The following is a 24366-nucleotide window of genomic DNA, read 5'->3' as shown; positions in this document are numbered from 1 at the left end:
TCATTTAGTGGTCGTTAAAATGTGTTTGCAAATGTCTGATGATTCATGTCATAAATCATGATACACTGCCCTCCCCTACATAAGCTGCTTTTATAGAATAAAAGTATCAGTATTGATACTGGTATCGTCAATACTGGCCCTATATGTACTTGATTCTATCCATACCAAAATCTGCAGTATTGCACATAACTGAGAGCCACCTATTATTTCTGGACTTTCAAAGAGTCTTCAGTGGCTAAAAACACAATGAAAACTATTTGTTAAACTTTGTGCACGATGTAAGTGCAAAAACTGGTCAACAACTACATTTTGATTTCTAAGAATCTAAATTATATGAGAATAAAGACTTACAGCTTTTATGTTTGGGGTCAAATTGACACAAGGCATCAAAACCTTCCAAAGACGATTGCCATGTAATTAAATTGAATAAGTAAAATTCAATGATATTTTTAGGTATTAGGCACTTACTATGCAAAATAGCTGAAGTTGATCGAAAATAATAAGTTGAAGTAACTCAAATGGAAGAAAATGTTAGATGAACTTAAGCTATTTGAATTAAAAAAATCAAAATCAAATCAAAATGTATTTATATAGCACATTTAAAAACAACAATGTCGATCAAAGTGCTTCACAAATTAGGAAATAAATAAGATAAGACAAATTTACCAAACAGCAACACAAGACAAGACAATCTTAGAAGCCAACCAAATGATAGTCAAACTAGGTACGACTGTTTCTTAAAAAGGACGTTTTGGAAGTTTTTTCTTACAAAGCAAGTCATAATATTAGTACAATAATTCACTAAAAAAATCAAAAGGCATCTATTACACACACACATCATAAGAGGTCCAGTCCAATGACTTGATGACTCTTGATGGCTACAGCTCTTTTAATCCTTGTTTAATCCAGTTTAAATAAACTTCATAATTCTTCCATAGTCGGATATTAGCAAGATAGTTAAGACAGTGACACATGGAAATTGACACGATAATGTGAATTTGCTGATGTTGTTTGTTTTTAATAAAGACAGACCTGAAGCAAAGACCAGGCTTAGGAGAAACCAGGTGGTCCTTGAATTCAGATGCTGCATGAAAAGACAGAGATTTTTGATGTGCTGTTTTCGCACAAATCCCTACAGGATTAAAACATGATCTGTATACTGTGATGCATAGAGATAGGGTTCCACTACATGGGGTATGCACCTGACCGAGGCCGTGCTGATGAACTGAGTGAGTGCTCACACCTGGGACACACGCTCAGGTGAATTTGGAGAGACTGTCAATCACAGTCTCCGTTGCCCCAAAAAAAACCTGATCTTAGTTCTTAGATCTGTCCTATATAAACATGCAACCACCTATTCTACACTCTAATATGCGGACACAGACACACAGGCATGCACAAACGTGCACACACACTCAGATTATCTTGGATGTTTATACAGAACAATTCAAGCACAGATCTGATAAGACTTATCTGATCCAAGAGAACAGCTCATTAAATCAAGTGTAAGAAATTCTCACGCACCTGTGTACTGCGTCGAGAATGTATTTGCTCTTTACTAGAGAAATACTGTAGCATGTTTATCTCTTTGTTTTCCAAATGACATAGCAAACATATTTTTTGTGCCCTTTCACCACCACATTCCTCACCCTGACATTTTGTCTTACACGGGATTCCATTAATTCTCAAATGTCAGTGAAATGGCAACAGTAACAGATTGCACAGTAGCATTAGTTAATTCCAAAAATGAATGAATTTCAATTTAATTTTAATGAATTTAATCTGCTTTATAGTGGCAAAAGATGATAAGATAATTCTGGCATGATCTGAGGTCTCAGCTCATCTGTAGCACCTGTTTTAGCTAGAATAGACAGCAGATATGAAAGCTTTTGGTGTGAGTTTTTATTTGGTTGTTTGTTTGCTTCATGAAACACCAAAAGAAATCCCATGATGAAGGAGCTCAAGGGCTGTCTTGATAATAAGACATTTTTGCCTGCACAACAAAATCTCTTAAAAATACAAGACAGATTAAATATCCTAACATCTGCTCGGTCACCATCTGGGGTTAGGATGGGATGTGCAGTTTTTGCCATATACAGTCATGTGGAAAAGAAAGTTCTCAAAGGACTATATGCTGTCCTGTTATAAACTAGGTACAGCCCTAGTTAGTTTGTAGAGCCACGTTTTGGTTTTCTGTATGACTTCAGATCTTGTGGAGGAATTTATGGCACACACTTCTCTACAGTGTTCCTTCAGGTCATTGAGGTTTGTGGGCTTTCATCTATGCGCATTTCCCTTTAGATCCCTCAAGAGTATTTCATTTGGGTTGTGTTCTGAATTTTGACTGCGCTGTTGCAACATCTTGCAACATCTTGTAACATCTTCATTCTTGTCTTTTTCAACCACTGAGGATTTGATCTCTGTCTCGTCGCATGACCACGTTTCTGCCAAGCTTTAGCCGTTGGACAGATGGCCTCACTTTTGACTCTGTGGTATACAGGGGAGTTCAAATCAATGACTGCAAGGCACGCAGGTCTTGTAGCTGCAAAACAGCCCAAATTACCACCCCTTCACCACTGTGCTTGACAGCTGGTATAAAGTGTTTGTGCTGACGTGCTGTGTTTGGATTTTTGCTAAATGTGACATTGTGCTGTATAGCTCCTCTTTGTTTTTGTCTGTCCAAAGGACAATGTTCCATAAATTTTGGTCTGTTCAGATGTAACTTTGCACCACAATTTATCTTTGCAATGTTCTTTTGAAACAGAAGAGGCTTTCTCCTGGCAACTCTTTCAAATAAACTGCATGATCCTTGTATTTGTTCGCTAACTACCAAAACTTGGAAGAACATTTAATCATTTAAAAAAAGACATATTCTGATTGCTTAGGGTTAGAGTGAGGGTTAGGGTAGTGTCATCACTGATCACCTAAGGGGGTTAACTGGTTAAATGGTAAATGTCCTGTATTTGTATAGCGCTTTACTTGGTCCCTAAGGACCCCAAAATGCTTTACACGTTCAGTCATCCACCCATTCACACACACATTCACACACTGGTGATGGCAAGCTACATTGTAGCCACAGCCGCCCTGGGGCGCACTGACATATTCATGGTTAAGTACTCATGAATATTTATTACCATTATTACTTCCGTGTTTAAATACTGCACCTACAAAACCCAAAACTACACCAGATTTAAATTTGACTCTAACGGCTCTAACACCTTGTGCAACAATACACTGCTTTCAGCCCTCATGGATCATTGGAAATCCTGTTTTCAACACAAATAAGTACATATTGATTTCACCACCTACTTAAAATTTGTGCTGCAATCATCAACGTCTGTGTTAAACTCAACCTTCATGTTCAAGGGTCCCAATATGTGTCCATATATCATCAGCGCAGGCCTGATGCACTGTGGGTATATGCTGTTTATGATCCACAGATGGGATGTAGATAATATTTAGTCATTCATCAAACAGTAAATGGTAAATAGTAAGTGGGCTGGTACTGATATAGCAGTTGCAGTTAGGGGGGCCAGGAATTGAATCACTAATCTTTTAGCAGACTACCCCGTCTACCGCCTGAGCCTCGACATGTGGCCTCATAAAGATACAATAAAATGTAAACAGGATAAAGGTGAAGCAGAATATTTCTTGATGAGTTTGTTGTGAAAACGGTCCGGAACAAAAATACAGTTGAGTGTTTTCAATGTGGAGATTGCACAAACACATTTTTGGCTGGCAGAAGCTTGTTTGAAGCTCAGAACTGGTATATGATTGATTGTTCGGAATACTGTATTGTCATGTACTATGCTGTAGTTGCGCCACATGGTCAGATCAGATCTACAGCCCCGCCTCTTTGACGTCACGCGCCTCGCCGAGCGTGCCAGCTCTCTGAACTGACAGAAGATGCCCGCATACGCTGGCATGATATTGTCGCATGCTTGATAATCAAGCAACAACAGAAACGGTGCAGCGATGAGGAGACTGATAGCAGGCAGCCAGCCGCTGTGGTGGAGCTGCTCTACTGAATGTGCAGAGGAGGTGAGAAGAAGAAATGTGATAACATTGTTGTTACATCTCTGGTGCAGATTGCTTGTAAAGTACATAGCTCTGAGGAAAACAGTGGAGCCAAAGTACATTTTTAGCTTTCTTCTTCTTCTTTTTTTTTTTTTGAAGTTACATCTCTAAGTTGGTATCACAGTTGACAATCTCTGATCAAAGGGACACATACCATGAGGAAGTCTGGAATGACAGAGGCATGTTACAAATGATGTATTCGAAAACATTTAAATACATATGTCATCCAAACTTAATTGTTAATGGAGACAAATATCAATGTTTTATTACATTATGTAAAGTTCTTATAGAATAATGTGAACAAAAAGTTTTGTTGAACTTGAATTTCCAGTCAGATTGGGATTTCATGTGCTTAAAAATGAACTTTTAAGTACAGCTTTACAGATTTACTAACAGTGTATAAACCTTCTAAATCTTGTAGTATTCTTCTAGTATTTATTACTAGACTACTCAACCCTGTCTACCTCCTGAACCACAGCTGCATAATCATATGACCTTCTAAAGATGTAAAACATGAAAAGGTAAGCAGCAGTATAAAATCAGAATAATAAATAAATCAAAATATAAAGTTTTAGTCAGCTTGGCAGCATAATAACATTAGCTCACAGCTAAAGCACCGCTGGTCAGTTGAGGTTTGCACCACACAACAAAATGATTCATTTTCCTCCTTATTAACCTGTCCCTGTCCATCAGGGCCATTGAATAATGCTGTATTAATTCCCACCATTCAGCAACTACTTGAATGGAATATGACTCCCACTGACATATATTTTTGAAAGGAATCTTTTTACCATATGAAGTCATGATACAGTAAATCAAGAAGCCATTCATAACTTTATGTGTAGCTGCATATTGCAATAATAATTATCACTCATTGTACACTATTTGGAAACCTATGCAATTACAAATCACGACTTTAGAAATGGGAGAAGATGCAATGTGTTGACAGTATAGTCAAGGCAAATTAAACTCATCAGTGCATCATTTTGGCAGTGGACATAAACTGTGTACTGCAGATTGATGTAATATGAACATAGACCAACCGAGCTGGCAATGCTTTGAATTACCCAGAAGAAGCTCACCATATTTATAACATATAGAAAAAAGTATTGTGCCAGACCTCTTCATTTCTGAATTATGGTATTTTCGGTCCCTTTGCACAGGTGTGTAAAATCAAACACCTTGTAGTGCACTTCAATTGAATTCAGTTTTATTTATATAGCGCCAGTTGTGATGGCATTGTGGGCTAAGAGCCATACAATACCACAGACAAAAAACTGAAAAATGCCCAACAATCAGATGACCCCTTATAACCAGGTGTTTTAGCAACAGTGGGAAGGAAAAATTCGTTTTTAACAGGAAGAAACCTCCATCATAACCAGGATCAGGGAGAGGCGGCCATCTGGCAAGACTGGTTGGGAGTGATGGGAGGAGGACAGGACCCTCTGCTGCCTTTATGTTTTCAGTCCAGTCCTTGTACCTCACAATTTGTTCCAATTTCTTTAACAAAATCAATGAAAAATCCCTAACATAACAGTTTGACAGGCATAAAATAGTATTTTTGCACCAACATGGTGATTTCTAAAGAGCCATTAGCTGAAAATCTTGCATCTCGGCATGGTGTGCAGTATGTCCTTAGTGAATTTGAAGGAAACTGGAGGACAAAAGACGAAGTGACACGCCTGAAACTTTCTACAGCAGATGAACAGTGTCTAAAAGTCACATCTTTAAGAAACAGAAGTCATACATTGACCTGAGAGATTCATCTGGCTCTTTAGTTCTTCTACTGTTCTCTGAAGTCTCATCACAAATGGTCTCACTGGAAGACTGGCTGACAAGAAGCCATTTTTAACAAAGATAAATAGGGAGAAAAGTGGATGTGTGCTAAAATTACACAAGAACTAGACTAAAGTGTGGCAATCAATGGTAACAGGTCTTATGGAGTGATGAAATTTGAATTTTTTGGTTCAGGTGGATTGATGAATTTATGAATGTAAATGCAGAAGAGTCAGATTCACCAAACACCATCCACATTGCTGTACCATCTGGAAAACATCTGACTGGCAACAGATTCCTTGTGTCCTTTAAGAAGCCTTGAGAATTATTCCTGAAGACTATTTAAAGAAAATACAAGTAAGCTTTCCTGAGAGAGTTCAGGCTGCGTTGAAGAACAAAGGCGGTCATAAAAACTATTGGCGTTCAAGTAGATTTCGGAAATCTGTTTACCTTATACACTATGTGCTCCTATATATATTTCTGCATGCTTGTTTCAATCAATCACTAGACCTGTTTCCTAATGCACAAAAAAACCTTTGCACAACACTGTAATCTGTATATCCAAGACTACGTTCCATGCTTTATCCTTAGTTCTGCCAAAGTGAACATTATGGCACACTCGAGCAAAATAAATGTGCATTTGTGACTTTATGGCATAGTCTCATTTATTGTCAACGTGGCCTGAGGCACAAGTTAGAAGAACTCCATGAGGTGGCTATTTAATCCTCAGTGCCACGCCTCACATAAAAAAAAAAAAGTGGCACTATAAATAGACTAATCGCTATTATTGAGGACCCAGACTTTCATGTCATCGTCAGTGTTTCTATAAAGTCACTGGGTTTGTTACACCATCGAATCAATTCTCACAGACTGCATTCCTGTGCAAAATCTGACAGCAGTAATGCAATAAATCATCCGGAAAATACACACAGACGCACACACACCATATATCAGCACAGGTGCTAAGCAAGAGAATGGGAGGGAGTGGAGAAGGAATGGGTGGGGGCTTTAAGTTAAAACCATAATTACGGGCTTTGTGTTATTTTTAGAGCTGCAGTCAGAGCACTAGCATGTAGAATAAAAACAACAGAAACTTCTGCAGAGCTTAAGACACAGACAAACATGTACTTGTTACCTTGTATCTAAACCCATGTGAGTAATGTCAGACCTGATTCACTTACCCAGGATTATAGGCAAAGACTAAATACTGTAAAAGCAAGGAACTTAAAATTAGCTTTGTTTTTGACTGGAGGGAACCCCCTGTATCTGGTGATCCCTGTGCTATTGATATCTGTCATAACAACATTACACGAGAACCAGTTTTTAATAGCACCTACACACACACACACATACCCACACACACACACAGACCTAACCTCAACTGCTTAACACACACGCGATAGTATACTCTCAACAGTGACTCACAGCTATTACCTGACACTATTTACCATTGTGAAACACTACCTGGGTTACCCTCAGAGTCCCATACTGTCAGTCACTGTTTCCTCATATTTCACACTAATCCTTTTTTCAGACAAACATGAGTGAGCCGCTAATGGCACAAGTATGTTTGGACATGTTGGTTTGAATGACCAGTCTGCATGTGATGAATGATCTGTCACACTCCCTGTACATAAACTATCGCCGTGCACAACTGTTCCTTACAATAACTCAGGTCAGTGTGATAAGATAGGGGCTGATGGGACGACGGAAGTCAGGGACAATCTCAGTCCAGGTAACATGCTCAACCTGTGATTAGAAAAGAAAAAGAAAAAAAACGCAAGGCGAGTTATGTAAAATGCTACCTAACCATTGCATAAAGCAGTAAGGTGTATGCTATTGTTGGAGCGAACCCTCACCCACCTTAAAAATGAGAAATACACTTGTCATGTGACGTGTGTAGGTGTAAGGAATGTATTTTTCCATCTGGTAAATCGTGAGCCACTGAGAACAAGCGCAGTGCCATATTCAGGCACAATGATTGAGAAATGAGCATTTAGAGGTAATGGATCGTGTTAAGTTTAAGAAAAACAAACAAACATGCACTTCAGGCCAAAAACCCCTATAGTATTTGTCTTGTGTGGCAGTTACTGTTGTGTGTTTTAGGCAGTGTTGGGACTAACGCGTTATTAAGTAACGCGTTACAGTAACTACGTTATTATTGTGGTAACGAGCACGGTAACTAGTTATTATGCCAAAACCGGGAACGCGTTACTCGTTACTGGGATTTAGATAGGCTCGTTATTCGTTAATTCGTGTGGTGGCTATCGCGGAGCTTCCACAGATTCAATAACATTAGCAAGTGGTGGAAGCCAGCAGGTGGATGAAGGAAAAGGGAGGCAAGAGGAGAGACCCGAAGCGGCCGCTGGTCCGAGAGTGTCAGGTGAACTGAACTTCAGGTAAGAAGTTATAACCTGCAGTCCATCTGGGTCAGATATGAACCAAGTTTAGGTGGAGTTTATTTTCGTTATGCTGACTTTTTCGTACTGCGTGCTAGCTAGCATGACGGAGTTTCTATACAGCTGGGTGGTGCTATGTTACTGATGTTGAACTTTATTTTGTTCATAAGGTTAATTATTAGAGTTGCCAACCGTCCCGTAAAAAACGGAATCGTCTCGTATTCAGAGAAAATATCACGCGTTTCGTATTGAGGTGAAAAGGAACAGTTTGTGTTTCAGCTACAATGTAAAAGACACAAAGCTGGAGTTATTCTGTGTTTACGCTGCACAGCTGCCTCTTCTTCTCTTATCCTCTCCCCCCTCCCTCTCCTGTTTCTACTTCAATCATGAAACTGATCAATGATCAGCTGATCGGCTTTTCTCTCTTGTTTATTTATCGCCCACTTTGCGCCAGAAAGAGGAAACCAGCGGATGTCGCGCTAAACAACAGCAGCACGTTTAAGCTTGATCAGCTGCTGTTAGAATTTATTTAATATTAATTTCTAGTATCAGCTGATGTTTGCTGGAGCCACAGCTGTAAAGCTGCTGGTCATGATATCGGTTTGGTTATGTGGTGAGAGGGAAACATGAAGATGAAACCAGGAGATGTCCTTACTGGATCATCAGAGCTGTGATGGAGAAACAGGTTTACCTTTTAGGTGACATGAATGAGTTGAAGGGAAGTTATGAACTGTTTCTGAGAGACAAATAACACCAGGATCCTTTTCTAAGTAGCTGACAGCTGGTAACTGTGCAGGGGCGGGTCTAGCAAAGTGTTGCCAGGGGTCCATGTAGGGCATTAAAAGGGAAAGGGGGGCTCAAGGAAATACTTTCTTATTCTCATTTAAAATGTCTCACTTTTAAAAAAATAATTATCTGAGTCTTGCAACAAACAATTGATAGATTGATACATATATCCCATCAGAACAGTGTACATCACTGTCACAACAGCGTTTATTTTCATTCAAAGGCTTTATGATTTTTCCTATAATGGTGGGCCGGTCTCTAGTCAAAATGCCCGGGACGATTTTTTTTGTCCCAGTCCAGCCCTGTATGCAGCTCATCTGCAGTCTGGTGTTACCTACATCTTCCTATTCAGAAGGCAGAATTTCCGAGTTCTGAGTACAATCGAAAGCACCACGACTGCAGTTTTTGTGTTGGATGTAAAAAGCAGGCTAGGATAGAATCAGGCGTGGGATTTCTCTCGTGGAAATGTGCACATTATTTTTTCCTTTCTATTGGTAGGTGGCACAGTGCACTTGTGGCAAGTAAGCAAGCTAGAAGACTGGCAATCTTGCTGGGTATCCAGTTACGGAAGCAACACATTAACAAGAGAATTCTGGGTAAAACCAAAGTTACTTTCCCTAGTAACTAGTTACTCTGAAAGTAACGAGTAACTTGAAGTAACTGAGTTACTTTTGATAGAAGTAACTAGTAATGTAACTAGGTTACTAATTTAAAGTAACTTACCCAACACTGGTTTTAGGGTGTGATAAAACCAGAGATGACAGTGATATTGGATTATTTATTCCCACTCTGAATTGCGAAGTAGACAATGTAGACAAAGACTCAAGTAAAAGAGTTATCTTCTTCTTTTAGGGGTCATCACGGTGGATCATCTGCCTCCATTTTCACCAACCGTGAGCATGTTCGTCTTCACGACATCCATCTTCTCTGTGGTCTTTTATTTTTCTAGGTGTCCCCAGAGACTCATTGTACCTTTAATTTTTTACCAAAAGTACAGGACTTTCTATGAGTGATCAGATTAAGCAGAAATATAGAGATACAAAAAACATTTTCCTGAAGACGAAACAAAGGTAGGTGTTTTACATTGAAAAACTGCTACTGGCTCTAGAAAAGGCAACAGCTGCAGGGACCCGAAACTTTGAAAAGTGACAGGGGCACTGCTGCTGACACCACGCAGTCCACACATCAAAGATGAAATGTATATTGTTTTGTTACCAGCAGCTGCAAATGAATCGGACTTGATATTCAGACTTTGCCGAGACACAGACGGCAAGTTAGCGAAATAAGAAGATGCGGGGTTGTGATTGCAGCAGCAGGCCTCTCAGCCAAAGCTCCTTTCCCTCTCTCACACATGGACCACCTGGGTGATCTGTTTATGGAAGCCATCCCAGCTTCTGGCCCAGAGCACATTCGAGCTATTCATGCCGCTTTTGTTTAAAGAAAGTCGATTTATAGAGTCTACTGCACAGGCAGTATGCAGATTAGAAACAGAGAGACTTGTCCAACCGGGGCAATGCTTTCAATCTGGACATAAGGCAGCTCAGTCCTATAACGTAACCACAAGGACATTACAGGCTTATTTCACTGTTTTGGATTAGCATTAGTCCTTTGGTGGATTACATATAAGAGAACTCTCTTAAATCTCCTAAAATCTTACAAAATTATTCCATGATCCTAGAGGAAGATTGTGTAAACTTTGATTTTTTTTTCTTCAATGCCGGTAGGAGGAGCAGGTATTATGCGTATGAGTTTCGTGCGAGGCCAAAGTGTTTCCACAGGTTAATTTGTAGGGAGCAGCTCCGACTGTTATCACGCACTGCAGAGCACTTTGTTTTGCTCCTGCCGTGAAGAGTGTTTTCGAGCTAACCCAAACACGGTCTATAGTAACAGTGATATTATCTACCTGAGAACGCGGGCCCCACCTGCGGGGCTCTGACACAGCGAGAGAGATGTTTTACCTCGTCTGCACGAATGGGCCCCGAGCAGAGGAGGGAGGCAGTAGGATGGGTGGGGGGCAGGGGGTGTGTGGGAGGAACGACACGGAGCGGCGGGGGAGGGAGGCAGTACGGAGGCTTTTACACGCTAACACGCATGATGCTGTTTGGGCAGGTTGAGCCTGCAGACTCGCTGACTTTTCATCAGCTAGTTTTTCTTTGCCTTAACGGCCACACTATAATTAATCAGATGTCTGGGTTGGATAGGCACGCAAGGGCTGGGTTCAAGACCTTTTGTTTGGATAGATGCCTGGTCAGGTGTGTAGCTGTATAAATAGTTACCGCCTGTTTTCTCACAACGCCTTAAAGAGAAAGTTCAATTAGAGTGGTGTGGCAGAGACACAGCTCTCAACATGACCCAGCTTCACAGTGCAGCAATGATGCTTTTCTTCTTTTTTTAGCATAATTGCAGATGGTGGAACTTGACTTTAAGAGAGGTGTGCATCATTCACTGACACATGATTCTATTTTTACTCTCTCTAACCCCTTTGTGAACTGGTAATACTCTCATATCAGCACTTAAACTGGAGTATTTTCCTGTGTTAGACTCTGGCTGTGGCACAGCTGAAGGTCAATTGAGTGAGAGGCATCAGGATAGAATCACACTCTGGTTATCATGCAGTTTACCCATAACTGCCCATGAAGTTGGAGGTAACACATCTTAGACTTAATACATCCAGGCCAGACCCATTTACTACTTAAACAAGAGTAAGAGGATTATGCAAAAACAACACAATGAACTCAAAAAGATAAACACTGACCACTAATTAATTGTTTCACCTTCAACATAGCACGGATAAGGCTGTGAACATTTTATCTTTTGTATTGTCATCTACAGAAACATTAAAGAGATTAAATGAAGTAAGAAATGTGATCAGTATTTGGTATTGTATAACACATAACACAAAACTGATGCGTCAGCTAACAAATAATATGGCCATTTACAAAAAAGACTGCAGGCTGGATCTCTGATTATTGATTACGAGCAGATCTTACTGAACTTTTTTTTTTTTTAAGTGAAATAGTTACACTTCTAAAATACTGGGGTCCTTATAATGATAGCATGGAGTAATCTATACCTCAGACATCACCTTCCTTTTCAGTAGGATAAATCCACTGTGTTGTTTTTTTTTTCCATTTGATTTGTTGATAGAACAAACACAAGGCAAAGGATTGTTTTTGCAATATAAAATAAAAGTTCATCAACATAATCTGCTCTCTACAAAATAATATTTATGTCACACTTTTATACACATTCTCCTCTTACATTATCAGGTATGTTTAACCACCAGATAAGTTCTGTATCTTGCAGTGAGACTGCTGCTGTTTACTCCCATGGATCAATGTTGGAGCGGAGGCAGGATATATTACAAGACCTGGGCCAGCTGGAGGTGATTAGGCTTTTTTGTCAGCAAACTTCCTATCCTTAATAGTATTCATTTACAAATTATCACCAGATCAATATCTAATAGCACATTCTACAAACAGTAACATCTGCACGGGAGCGCAGGTTTCTAATTGCCCTTGCAATGAGCCGTGTACGGAGATTAGGAAAGAAAAAAACCCTCTGCATTTAACATTTGAGTTAATAAAAAAGTATAAGTCCAGAATTTCTTCTCCTCCCATCAAAGGTTAGCCCAAATGGCAGACAGAGTGAACATCAGACCAAAAGAAAAAAATCTAAGTTGAAATTGTTAAGAATTTCATTTTATTTAATTTCAATATTAAAAATCTAAATCTATATCATTATGATGTATGAAAATGACCGATGGCTTTAAACTGTGCTCAGACTGCCTCCACGATGGGTTTTTCATTCAGTAATGAATATGTGATTTAGATTCTGATGTTAATTTAAGGGGTTTATCAAAATTATAGCCATTACAGGAATTGCAGCCATATTTGTTCTAAGTCCATGTGTGTCCAGAAACTCAAAGGTAAATGACTAACAAGCAGTTTCGTGGCCAGATGAGGTCTGTTCCTTTATCATGTCCTGACAAATTAGCAGATGTGACACCTGGAGATGATTCCACATGCTGGACTTGCATTTTGCAGCTTTTCACTGGAATCCTCAAAAAGAAGCTTAAAGAAATGTGGATTCAAGTGCAGGAGGCCATCATGAGCTTGAAAAAGCAAAATAAACCTGTCAGAATGATCGTTTTATGAGATGCCAAATCAACAGTCTGGTAAAGTCTTAAAAAGAAGGAAAGTGGGCGACAGTAGAATTCTTTCCTTGGTTGATAAGAAACACTGGAGCCATTCCCAGGTACCATAGGACGAGAGGCAAGGAGCACCATGGGCAAGTCGCCAGTCTGTCACGTGGCTAACACAGAGAGACTGAGAACGAGTCGTGATTATGGTCAGAATAACCAGTAAACCTAACCCCACTAACTGCATGTTTTCGGACTGTGGGAATAAGCTGGACATGACCATGACCATGACCATGACCTCTATCCCCCACATATAAGGCAGCAGTAATATGATGGTGCAGATTAACAATAACAAGAAAAGCTGCTGCTGGGTTGGACACCATAGTCAACAATGCCCATAATTTGTTATCCAGTTATTCTCTCTTGTCAAGGTTAACATCTTCCTTCACTGTTTATTTATTTTTTGATAGGTGGGAATAATCCAAGTAGCAGCCTTAGGGGAAAATAAAGGCAACATAAAATACCAAAAACCACACTTCCAATAATGACCACTCAACAATTATGACCTCTTTGAATAGTTTTTATTTTTTTAAATACTACACTGCTACTAGGCTTAGATTAGAAGTCTACTTTACTTGATGTCAGGTGTGCTGAAAAGTGAATCTGATAGCTGTACGTTAGCTTTTACCTTTACTAATTCACTGATCCAGTCTCAATTGTGCTGTTGTTGCCTTTTTTTTTCCACACACTGGAATTCAGTACAACTATCCAAAGGTCCCATTTTCTGTAATTTACTCATTTTGAAGAACTAAATTAAAAAAAACTTCACTCACCAAATACTCTTTTTAAAAAAATGTATTAACAATATTTCACCAACTCTACTTGCCTCGGTTGTGCTCAGATAACGTCTGTGATGTTGATGTCACTGCCACAGTTTTTGCAAATTATAATATTAAATAGTAACAATAGATGATTCTTGGTTTCAGACGTTTCAGACATAACTTGCATAATCTATCTGTTTACCATACATTGCATGTTGTCAAGACATCTCAGTGCAGCCACTGTGAAAATGTTACAATGTAAACCTGCATATTAAATAACACAACCAATGAATTAATTACCTGAAGATGCGTTGACAGGTACTCTATAAAGTACTGAGTTCAGTTGCTGAGGGAAAGAAATTCTAGTGTTTTCTTATCTGTTACTTAGCAATAATTGGTAGAGCTGTATTTTCCAACCCTACAGTTTATCAATACAGCTTGCTAATGGGGTTAGCCATCATTAGCTATTACGTTACCAGTGCACATCCAAATGTGGTCACTTCACAACATCAGCATGTTCCTGCTGAATCAAATGTGGAGACAAAACCAGTCAGTGAAGTTATGGTGGCTACATAGATATTTTATGCTCAATGTATACACTAATATGTGAAGAACACAATGGTGACTAATAAGGTCTAGTTGGGAATTCGATACTCTTAAATACAATCCTAAAGTGTTTGAACTGGTCTCACTTTTAGAGGCACCATAAGCACCAAAATAGTGTGGACGCTATTAGCTAGAAGAAGTTTTGAAACTAAAATGTTTTAGCATGACTTTGCCTTTGTGTGCTCCTTGGAAACACAGACAGATACTGAACCACACCTTGAATTGCTTCTTGGTTCACTGAAAATCAAAGTCTTTCTTAGCATTCAAAGTTGGTTGCATATATAAACTCAGATTAGTATTTTTTTATTGTATAAAACAGATGGATGACAGCACTGATTTTTAGTATTATGATGTGAATCCCACAAAACACTGGATCCTAAATTTTCCATCATATTAGTTAATAGTGTCTTGTGTTATGCGATAAACATGGTTTTCTTTTGATACTTTTGAAATGTATCTTTTATGGACACCGAGTTCATCACAGTATGTCTGTTTAAACTTAAAATCAACATCTGTATATATAAAAAATATTTAGTGCCAAATTAGTATTAAAACACTTGAATGACAGCTAATCTAACCTGCAATTAAGTACAGGCTTTTCTTAAAAACTGCATTTTGTATGTTTTCTAACAAATACATAAGACCCTTAAGAAATACTTTTAATAAAAATACAAAGAGATTTGCTGACTAACCAGTAAAAGGTAAAAAGAAAAAAAGAAAAAGACAAATATAGGCTTGGAGTAGTTCGTTTTACAACCCACACGCTAATGTCATCAATCAGCGAGGTGTTTGTTGGGGTTAACTACGGGATAATTCCTTAGTAACTGCTCAAATTCAGCGCCGTGTTTGCAGTTAAAGCCCTCGAGCGAGATGTTCCACCTCTCAATCAGAGAAATAAGAGGGGCGGTTAAGGTTCAGACAGTGCAGAAATAGAGCTGCCGAGCCTCGTGGTAGGTTGAGAGGCAGGCAAAGCATCTCGTGCAAACCACTATGCGTGAGTAGAGTGTTTGGATCCTATTTCAAGTTTAGACAGAAAAAAGCTGAACGGCTGCCAGGTAAACAGAGCAGCACAGGTACTGATTTGGCCCCGTGTTTATGCTTACACCAAACAGCCTACAGCGCAGTTGAATGGAATTAGGTCCTATCAGCTGCAGTGATAAAGCAAGGTGTCTATGGCTGAGATCAATCATTGCTCCTTTTTCTCCCCCACCCCACCATCCCCTACCCTCCAGCTCTCTATAGCCCCCACCATGCCTTCTACCTCAGCTTATGAGGGGACTCTAGCGTGTGAAGAGTTGAAATGGACGATAGCGGCAGATATGGCAGGAGGTATGAAGCCCGTGTGGCCCGCATGGCTGAGGTTCATTGACAGACAAGCCCTAACAGTAACATTTTACCGGCAGGACTAAGAAGTTCACTTTGGTCTGCTGTTCTCTTGAGGGGGTATGTTTTGAATTTTTGGAGATGGCCAACTACCATCTGATATCAGCGTCTACTTACTTACTGGAAGTGTTCTAGTGATGGTGCAGGCTTTGGTTGCAAATTGGTTGCGGTGATGAGCCGGGTCTGTCACATACAGATGTGTGGTCATAAGCTCTCCAGGTCACGTTGTGTTTTAATCCGAACCATGACCTTTTCCTAAACCTAGCCAAGTACTTCTAACTGTTAACTAGCACCAAGTTTTGAAAACAAGGTTTTCTTCTGATTGACAGCTTTATGATTTAAATTGTTTACCATAGCAACACTCTCTAGCTGAGTGGGGTGGCTGTGGCTCAGGAGGTAAAGAAGGGCCTCTAAAAACTAAAAGGTTGGTGGCTTGATCCTAACTGCTCCAACCTGCATGCTCCAGTCCCCAAGCTGCTCTTTGAGGCATTGTGTATGTGAAAATTAGTAAGCACTTAGAAAGAAAAGGAGGCTTGTATGCGAATGGGTGTTTAAGGTATGTTGAAAACTTATAAGGCTTGTGTAGAAAAGCTGTACATATGAACCAGCGCATTTACCATTCTTCAGATTTATATAAACTATAGGATAAATTATATCATGGGATCAGGTCACAAAAGGAGCTGTTTTGTTAATCTGCTATTAATTTGGGCCGAGCATTAGAGCAATGATATAATCAAAAATGTATAGATGCTTACCATAAGGTCATTTGAGTTGACCACATGAAATCGCTGAGGTTCTGTAGTGTTCATGTTCTATATGGACACTTACACCAAGACATGCACTTGGTTCTTTTGCTAGCCAGAGGAACCTGTGAGCCAATCGGTGTCATTTGCACCAATCTGAGGGGAACATCTGGAGCAGGAGGTGGTGAAACAAAGAAGCTGTTTTGCTAATGACACACTTGGACCACCCAAATAAGCACACGGGCTATTTGAAATGACTCTACTATGATGCAAAACATAAAACTAAAGAATAAATAGCAGTTCAGAATTACTGCACTAAGATATTGTGGGTGTCAAAAATGTGTTCGCATATCAAGACAGGAACTGGGTTGGGTTGGGGGGGTGTTACAGAGGACTGAGTCACATGACTTTGCATGACTTTTAGGTGCTACCAGTGCCAGGCTGCGTTTCACCTGTGCTTCACCTGTGCTTCACCTGTGCTTCACCTCTTTCTTTAATTACTTTAATTATACCTTTGTTGGCTCTGTTTATTTATATGTATCTATTTTCTCTCTCTTTCTCTCTCTTGGTCTGGCAAGGGTGTGCACACCTTAAGTAAGAATGCAGGAAAACCCAAAATAGCAACCCGCAGCTGCCAACTGACTCCAAGATATGCTGCTTTTTTCTTTTTCTTTTTTTTATACATATATCTGATTTCATTTATTAATCGCTGACACACATGCTGCACAGATTTATGCACATCAGACCGTGCTTATGAAAACTGTGAGTCACTGCATGTTTTCGTGTCTGTTTATTTGCCTATCAGGTGTCACGGATACATTTTTGATGCTACATGCAGCAGTTCCCGGAGTGCATTCAGTGTGGAAAGTTCCTGGGTTATGTATGAAAACAGCTTCATGGGAACTTTGTTTGTCACTGATAAGTGCTCAGGTGTGCCTCTGATTACATGGGCTGAACGCCCCCCTACCAATTTATCTTCCAAAACACAAAGGTTTGATTCTACAGAAGCACAACAAAGCAGGCAGCAAACGCTTAGAAGGCCACATCGTAGGGTAATTACAGTAATCACCGCTTGAAGAATAAACTAGATGGAACGTATGCATCTTGCTCTTGCTTTTTGCCACAGCACATGCGCAATCTCCCACACCCACACACCTGAGAGGACAAACAGCTGCAGTCAAACAAACACCCCAGTACACACACGCCCCTGAGCTGGTGCCTATCGAGCAGACTGCAGGAATGAGTAGAGCTTATGTGGAATGTCTGATCTTTGAGTTGGCTGCGAAGCTGACACATTGTTGTACCTACCTGTGCGCCCCAGTGAAGCATGTCTACTATCAGCGGCCTCTGTCAGACTATATCTGCTGCAGGGAATCTCGGGAATCTCAGCCACGCAGGGCCTCTTGTTGCCGTTCCTCTCTACCCTGCTCACACACACACATAAAAACACACACACGCACACAGCTCACACTTTGTTTATACAAAGACATGGGGGCTGGCCATCCTTCACTCACAGAGAAGAAAGACAACAAAGATGAGATACAGGTAAGAAGTCATCCGAAGACTTGCAGACAAGGGTTAGCGTGTGAGCGCCGACCGCTGCAGAGGTGGGGCTATTTTTGGAGCTGTGAGGGATTCACCCAGTCAATTTACATAACTGGAATGCCACTCGTGTCAGCACTTAAAAGAGTTCTGCTGCTCAAAGAAGACACGCTAATTCTCAACAGGTGAGCCAAACCATCAAGTTGCCAATTTTAGAAGAGACTTGTTAACAGGTTATATAAGCATAACGCATCTCTTTAGCCTAACAGGGGGCAGAGTTGACTCTGCTGATTTGACAATGCAGTTAAAGCAGTTTAATGCATTAAATATATCATCTTTCATTATGGCCTAAAGGTGAAAGAAGAGCCTGACCTTCTCAAGCGATTTGAAGGTTTGAATTCCACCTTAATCCAAATGTGCAGAGTGAAATGATAATGTGATACCTTATTGATCCCTTTGGGTAAACAGTCTTTCCACTTGTGATTTCAAATTGCCATGTAAAGAATAAAACATGCACAAAAAAACTGAGAACAGGTGTGCTTCCTTTCACACCACATCACTTTGGCACAGGTGTGTGTAGCTGCCTTGGCAGAGTACCTGAAATCGTATACAGCCTCATCTCACTCCTGCAAAGAAAAAGAAAAAAAAATCATGCAGGCACAACTACCACCAGCCAAGCAGTGTAAAATTCCCTTTGCGCCTCACCGGGTTGTTGTGCAGCGACGGCGTTAATGATAGCGCACATGCCGCTGATTTCCTCAGCTCTGGATTTAGGCTCTCAGCAGTCAGCCTCCTGAGTTTCAGCAAAAAAACAATTTCAGCTCACCAGCTGCTCCCCGAATTCCCGGAGAGAGAAGAAAGCTGTTTCCAGAATGTAAATTTGTATGTGACAACCTTTGGTTTCTCTGATGTTCCTTTCCTGTCACAAAGGACGGCTAAGAACACACCACATCACAAAGCTCAGATCATGAGTTCACTGTATTCAAATGGCCTCCACATTTACTAGATTTCAATCCAGTCAAGCACTTATGGGACGTGATGGAAGGGAAGATTCACATTATGGGTGTTCAGCCAACACATTTACAGCAGCTTTGTGATGCTATCACGTCAATATAGGCTAAAATGTCTGAGGACCATTTTCAGCACCTTTCTGATTCTCTGCCATGAAGAATTCATTTAATTCTGAAGACAAAAGGTGTCTTTAGCAGGGTGTACCTGATAAGTGGCTGGTAGGTGTGGTTACCTAGAGTCCTAATAATCAGATTTGGAGTTTGTATATTTTTTAGATTAACTGTAAACAATGGTCATATTTCTAAGAGTGTACAGCATCTATTTCAGCATTTATTACTTTAATATAAACATGTCCGGTCTGACTTCAATGCTTTGGTTAAAGTGCACTTAGATGAGATCAAAGTATTAACAGATTTTCCTCTGAAAGAAATTATCGATCAAGAGAAACCTTTAAAAACATTCAGTGGAAGTGGGCGAGGAAAAATGTAAAATGTGGCAGAGAGGGTTCTGATAGAAATGACATGGCAACCCATTTAACATTTAGCTGTGAAGATTTGTTTAGAATGTATAATGAAATGTGATTTTTGTGTGCAATATATTGTATTTTTATAGGGCTGTCAGAAAGTTTGGGCTCTCAGATAATCAACAACCAGCACCTCTGAAATGATGCCATGTACAACCCTTACAGGTGCGTAGGAGCCTGCCCTCTTAAAAAGCAGGCAAGCGGACCTTGAATTTGACAAAGAAATGAAACAACAGAAACTGTGTTTTCAAGAAACAAGCTGCCATCGGGCTTGTCATAACACAACTGGAAAAACAGACAGGCTTCAAAGTGCATGTTCATATAGTTGATTTGCATACCTTCCACGTTCTCTCAAACATATATACACAAACAGTTCAGGGTCATATCGTTAATCATGCCTGTTATGTATACCCAACGTGATAAATATGTGATAACATAAAAACGTACTGTAGACTCACAAACTGTTCAAGGTGTCAAACACAGATTGGTATCTCAGTGCTCTCTGCTGTCTGGAAGGCAGTAGGTAGTTTATAGTGACCCTATCTTATATGTTTCACTAGGAACTACCAATAGAAACATTTTCAACAGAACTATGTAAACACGCACACATGCATTAGGGTAAATGAAGCTGAACCTGCTCTGTGTTGTTGGGGGCCCCGGAAAGTCCGAGCAGGCACAAAGGAACAGGAGTGCCAGAGTAGACAGTTTAACTGGCCTGAGGCAAGGCTCATAACTCATGTTAACTCCAGCTGCTCTCTGCATCGTCACATGGCGGAGGCGCTGGCAGGAAAAGAGTTAGTGCCACTAACATATTCGGTTTACAGGTGTCAGGGGTGACATTCCATGTCCCTATTGCCAGTCTTGGCAGCCGGGGGTCGGTCCGCCAGGGCCTCCGCTCCTGGCCGCCACCCGGCTCACAATGCACCCGACCCCTATGGCGCCTCCTGCGGGTGGTGGGCCTGCGGGAGGATGGGCCCATGTCTCCTCTTCGGGCTGTGCCCGGCCGGGCCCCATGGACTAAGGCCCGGCCACCAGACGCTCGCCCTCGGGCACCCTCCCCGGGCCTGGCTCCAGGGCGGGGCCCCGGTAACCCTATCCCGGGCAGGGTAAACTGTTCCCTCGATATTCTTTTCATGGGGGTCTTCTGAATCGCTCCACATCGAAAGGAGCCAGCTGAGGTGGTTCGGGCATCTGGCAAGGATGCCCCCTGGGCGCCTCCTGGGCGAGGTGTTCCAGGCATGTCCCACCGGGAGGAGGCCCCGGGGCAGACCCAGGACACGCTGGAGAGATTATATCTCTCGGCTGGCCTGGGAACGCCTTGGTATTCCCCCGGACAAGCTGGAGGAGGTGGCTGGGGAGAGGGAGGTCTGGACCTCTTTGCTTAGGCTGCTACCCCCGCGACCCGATCTCGGATAAGCGGATGAAGATGGATGGATGGAGGTGTCAGGGGCGTCAGTTTACTTAAAACCTGCTCCAGTAGGTTTTAAGTAAGCTCCATTCTGTAACTGATTGACAAGCTCTCGACTGGAGCTGTGATTTATAGCTCAGATATTAACTAGTTATTATATTCTGTCACCAAACCTGTACTGCAACACTGACAAAGTACAAAAAAGCCTGATGTTCTTAAATTCTCTTCAAATCCATCTTTGCATAATAATTTATCTACCTTACAAACTTAAACGCTTTGTTTTATGCAATTGTTTTATGTTGTTGAAATGGAATAAAATTTATTTCAACTGTTTGCTTTAGCTTGCCGCACAGCAAGTTAAAGCAGCAAGGCCCAGGTGTCTGAGTGCTCTAATGGAAGTGCACATCTATTTGTACAGATATGCAGTCAGTGCCGCGGTCTCCTTATACTCCTTATACTAAAGGAAATGCTGCGTGTAATATAATTATCCAAGAACGTGATGTATTTCCAGTAAATTAGGGTTCTGGAGTTTCGGAGACAGTGGATACCTCGCTCTCGCTCATTTACATCACATGTTCAGACACAGAAGTAAGTGTATTTTTTTCTGCTCTTCGCTCAGGTGTTTCCATGCATGCAGGTGCAATGGTTCTCTACTCTGAACTCCCCGGGCAATCTTTGCGAATTTTCTATGAATTCTTTCTGTCTTCTCGCGTGTGGCGACTTACACGTCACCCAGCGTGCGTTAATTGGAACTCCTCCAAAATCTATCGCTTTTATTTCAGTTTAGCCTTCGCGTTACTTCCTCGTTCCGCCGGAGCGCCGGCGGATGGGTATGAGAGGTTCAAGTGAAAAGCAGCCAACAGCATTTTTCTCTATCAACTCTCGTGTCACCTTTTTTAATCTGTCTAGGGTTTTTCTGCGCTGTCTTCTTTTTTTCTGTGTAAAAGCCAAGGCATTCAACACTTCAAGAAGGATTTGCTGTTGTGCGTAAAATTGTCAAAGTTTTTTTATTGATTTCAAAAACGTGTTTAATTTCATAACCTTAATGGGCTGAAGTTATTTTAAAAAGAAGTAAGAGGAATGAATTATTGTATTATTCGCCTTTATTTGATTGCACTTTGACTGAATCCATAAAAAGCAACTCGTAACTAGAAATAACGAGCTATTCACAGATAGTTGCGTTTGAAGCTAATTATATTTGTCATACCTGCCCTGCCTCGCCTCACTTATCCTCCCCGTTTTTTTTTTCTTCTTCTTCTTCCCTGGTGTGGCATGGTAACGTCCAATTGTAAACATACATATACTATATTACTTCAGTCGCTTCAATGGATTCGAGTTGGAAACCCCGCCTGTGGGCCGTCCCTTTCCCAGGCGTTATATTATAACAAGACAAGCGTGTCTCCGGAGACAGATCTGTGTTCTGCTGCCCCAGACTGAGGCTCAGGGTGCCTCCAGCGCTCCACACGAGCCTTTACAACACACAACAAACACTCAGGCACATTTTTGCTGTCAGGACTCGTACACCTGCTGCGCTTCTGAGCTGAGACAAGAGTCCAACCTAGGAGACCATTCACACGGCAAGGTTACCGAGAGGAGACGGTTATCCTTTTTTGGGGAAATGAAACTTGAAGTTTTCTCCGCGCATCACTACGCGCAGAAGCCGCTGGAGTTGTGCATTGACGCAGAGGCGGGAGTCCCTTCTCCCCTGTCCGGAGACGAGCTGGGTTCGGACGGAGACTGCGTAGCCAACAGCCCGGCACCTGTCACACAGAGCAGCGATGGCGGCAAAGGGAAGCCCTACACCCGCAGACCTAAGCCCCCTTACTCCTACATCGCCCTGATCGCCATGGCCATCCGAGAGTCCAGCAGCGGCCGCCTCACTCTGGCAGAGATCAATGACTACCTGATGAAGAAGTTCCCGTTTTTCCGTGGCAGCTATACCGGCTGGAGGAACTCCGTGCGCCATAACCTGTCGCTCAACGACTGCTTCCTCAAAGTCCTGCGGGACCCGTCCAGGCCCTGGGGCAAGGACAACTACTGGATGCTCAACCCACACAGCGAGTACACCTTCGCTGACGGGGTGTTCCGCCGCAGGAGGAAGCGCATCTCCAAAAGGCCCCTCAAGGAGCAGGAAAGCCCGGACATCCTCAGCGAGGACACCCGCCTCCCGGCCCCGGAAGAGAGAGTGGGGGCCAAGTTCTCCAGCCCGTTCGCCATCGACAGCATCCTCGGCACACCTTTCAAAAGAAGGGAGGAGAGGTCGTGCGTGGAGCAGCCCGGCCCCCGGCTGTACTGGTCCCCAGTGGCCCACGTACTGCCCTATAATCTGAACTATCCGGCACAGCACACTTACATGTCAGAGGCGGCGTACAGCGGCACAGAGCCCGGCAGAGATGCACCCACATACCTCCAGCACACAGCATCGGGCACCGCTGCACCTGAGGCCACATTCAAGATGCCCAGCAAAGCGCGAGGCTTTCATATAGAATCCTTGCTGTCGTGAGACATCCAGAGAGCTGTCAGGACTTGTGTGTTCTCATCCACAGTGTGCACTTTGGTGGGCACTCTCAGCTTTCAGTGCTTCAACTGTTTTACTGTGTGAGAGTCGGTGTGTCTCATCATGACTACTGTAGCTTCAGTCAAAGAAAAATAAAACAAACATGCCGAGTTGTTAATCTAGATATAACTGTGTGCTGACTAAGCAAATCATTAGAGTCATTGTAGGACATTCCACTGTGTGTGTGTGTGTGTGTGTGTGTGTGTGTGTGTGTGTGTGTGTGTGTGTGTGTGTGTGTGTGTGTGTGTGTGTGAGAGAGAGAGAGAGAGAGAGAGAGAGAGAGAGAGAGAGAGAGAGTATTCATATTCGTATCTATGGTTCATTGGTCATTTCTACTGTAGGACGGCAGCAAAGTGCCACGTCAAAACTGTTAAAAGTATCACTTTATTTATATTTTCATGTTTTGTATGACCTGCTGTATAAATATTGTATAATATTATTGACTGGGCTGCGTTAGGAATCACGTGGCTGCACTAAGAAACGCATGGAAAAATGTGCCGTTTTCCTGAGATTGATTGTTTGATTGATTGATTGATTGATTGGTGCATGCCTGTTATTTTTTATGAATAAACAAAACACGTGAAACAATGGGA

At 41.6% G+C, this 24366-nt stretch overlaps 1 protein-coding gene across 1 annotated transcript; it reads left to right on the top strand.

Annotated features, from left to right (window-relative positions):
• The first annotated feature begins 22603 nt into the window (after positions 1–22603).
• foxq1b (forkhead box Q1b) lies at positions 22604–24366 on the top strand. Its single transcript, XM_082510422.1, has one exon. The coding sequence runs from the start codon at positions 22835–22837 to the stop codon at positions 23717–23719; it is 885 nt and encodes a 294-aa protein (XP_082366548.1). The 5' UTR covers positions 22604–22834; the 3' UTR covers positions 23720–24366.

This window comes from Aulonocara stuartgranti, assembly GCF_965226115.1.
Source record: "Aulonocara stuartgranti genome assembly, chromosome: 17".
In the NCBI taxonomy this organism is placed as follows: Eukaryota; Metazoa; Chordata; class Actinopteri; order Cichliformes; family Cichlidae; genus Aulonocara; species Aulonocara stuartgranti.
The sequence above is the reverse complement of the archived record's forward strand: the minus strand, read 5'-3'. Positions and strand labels throughout refer to the sequence as shown.

What these genes read in the sequence shown, in the direction of transcription:
- foxq1b (XM_082510422.1), top strand. Translation starts at nt 22,835, where the DNA reads ATGAAACTTGAAGTTTTCTCCGCGCATCACTACGCGCAGAAGCCGCTG.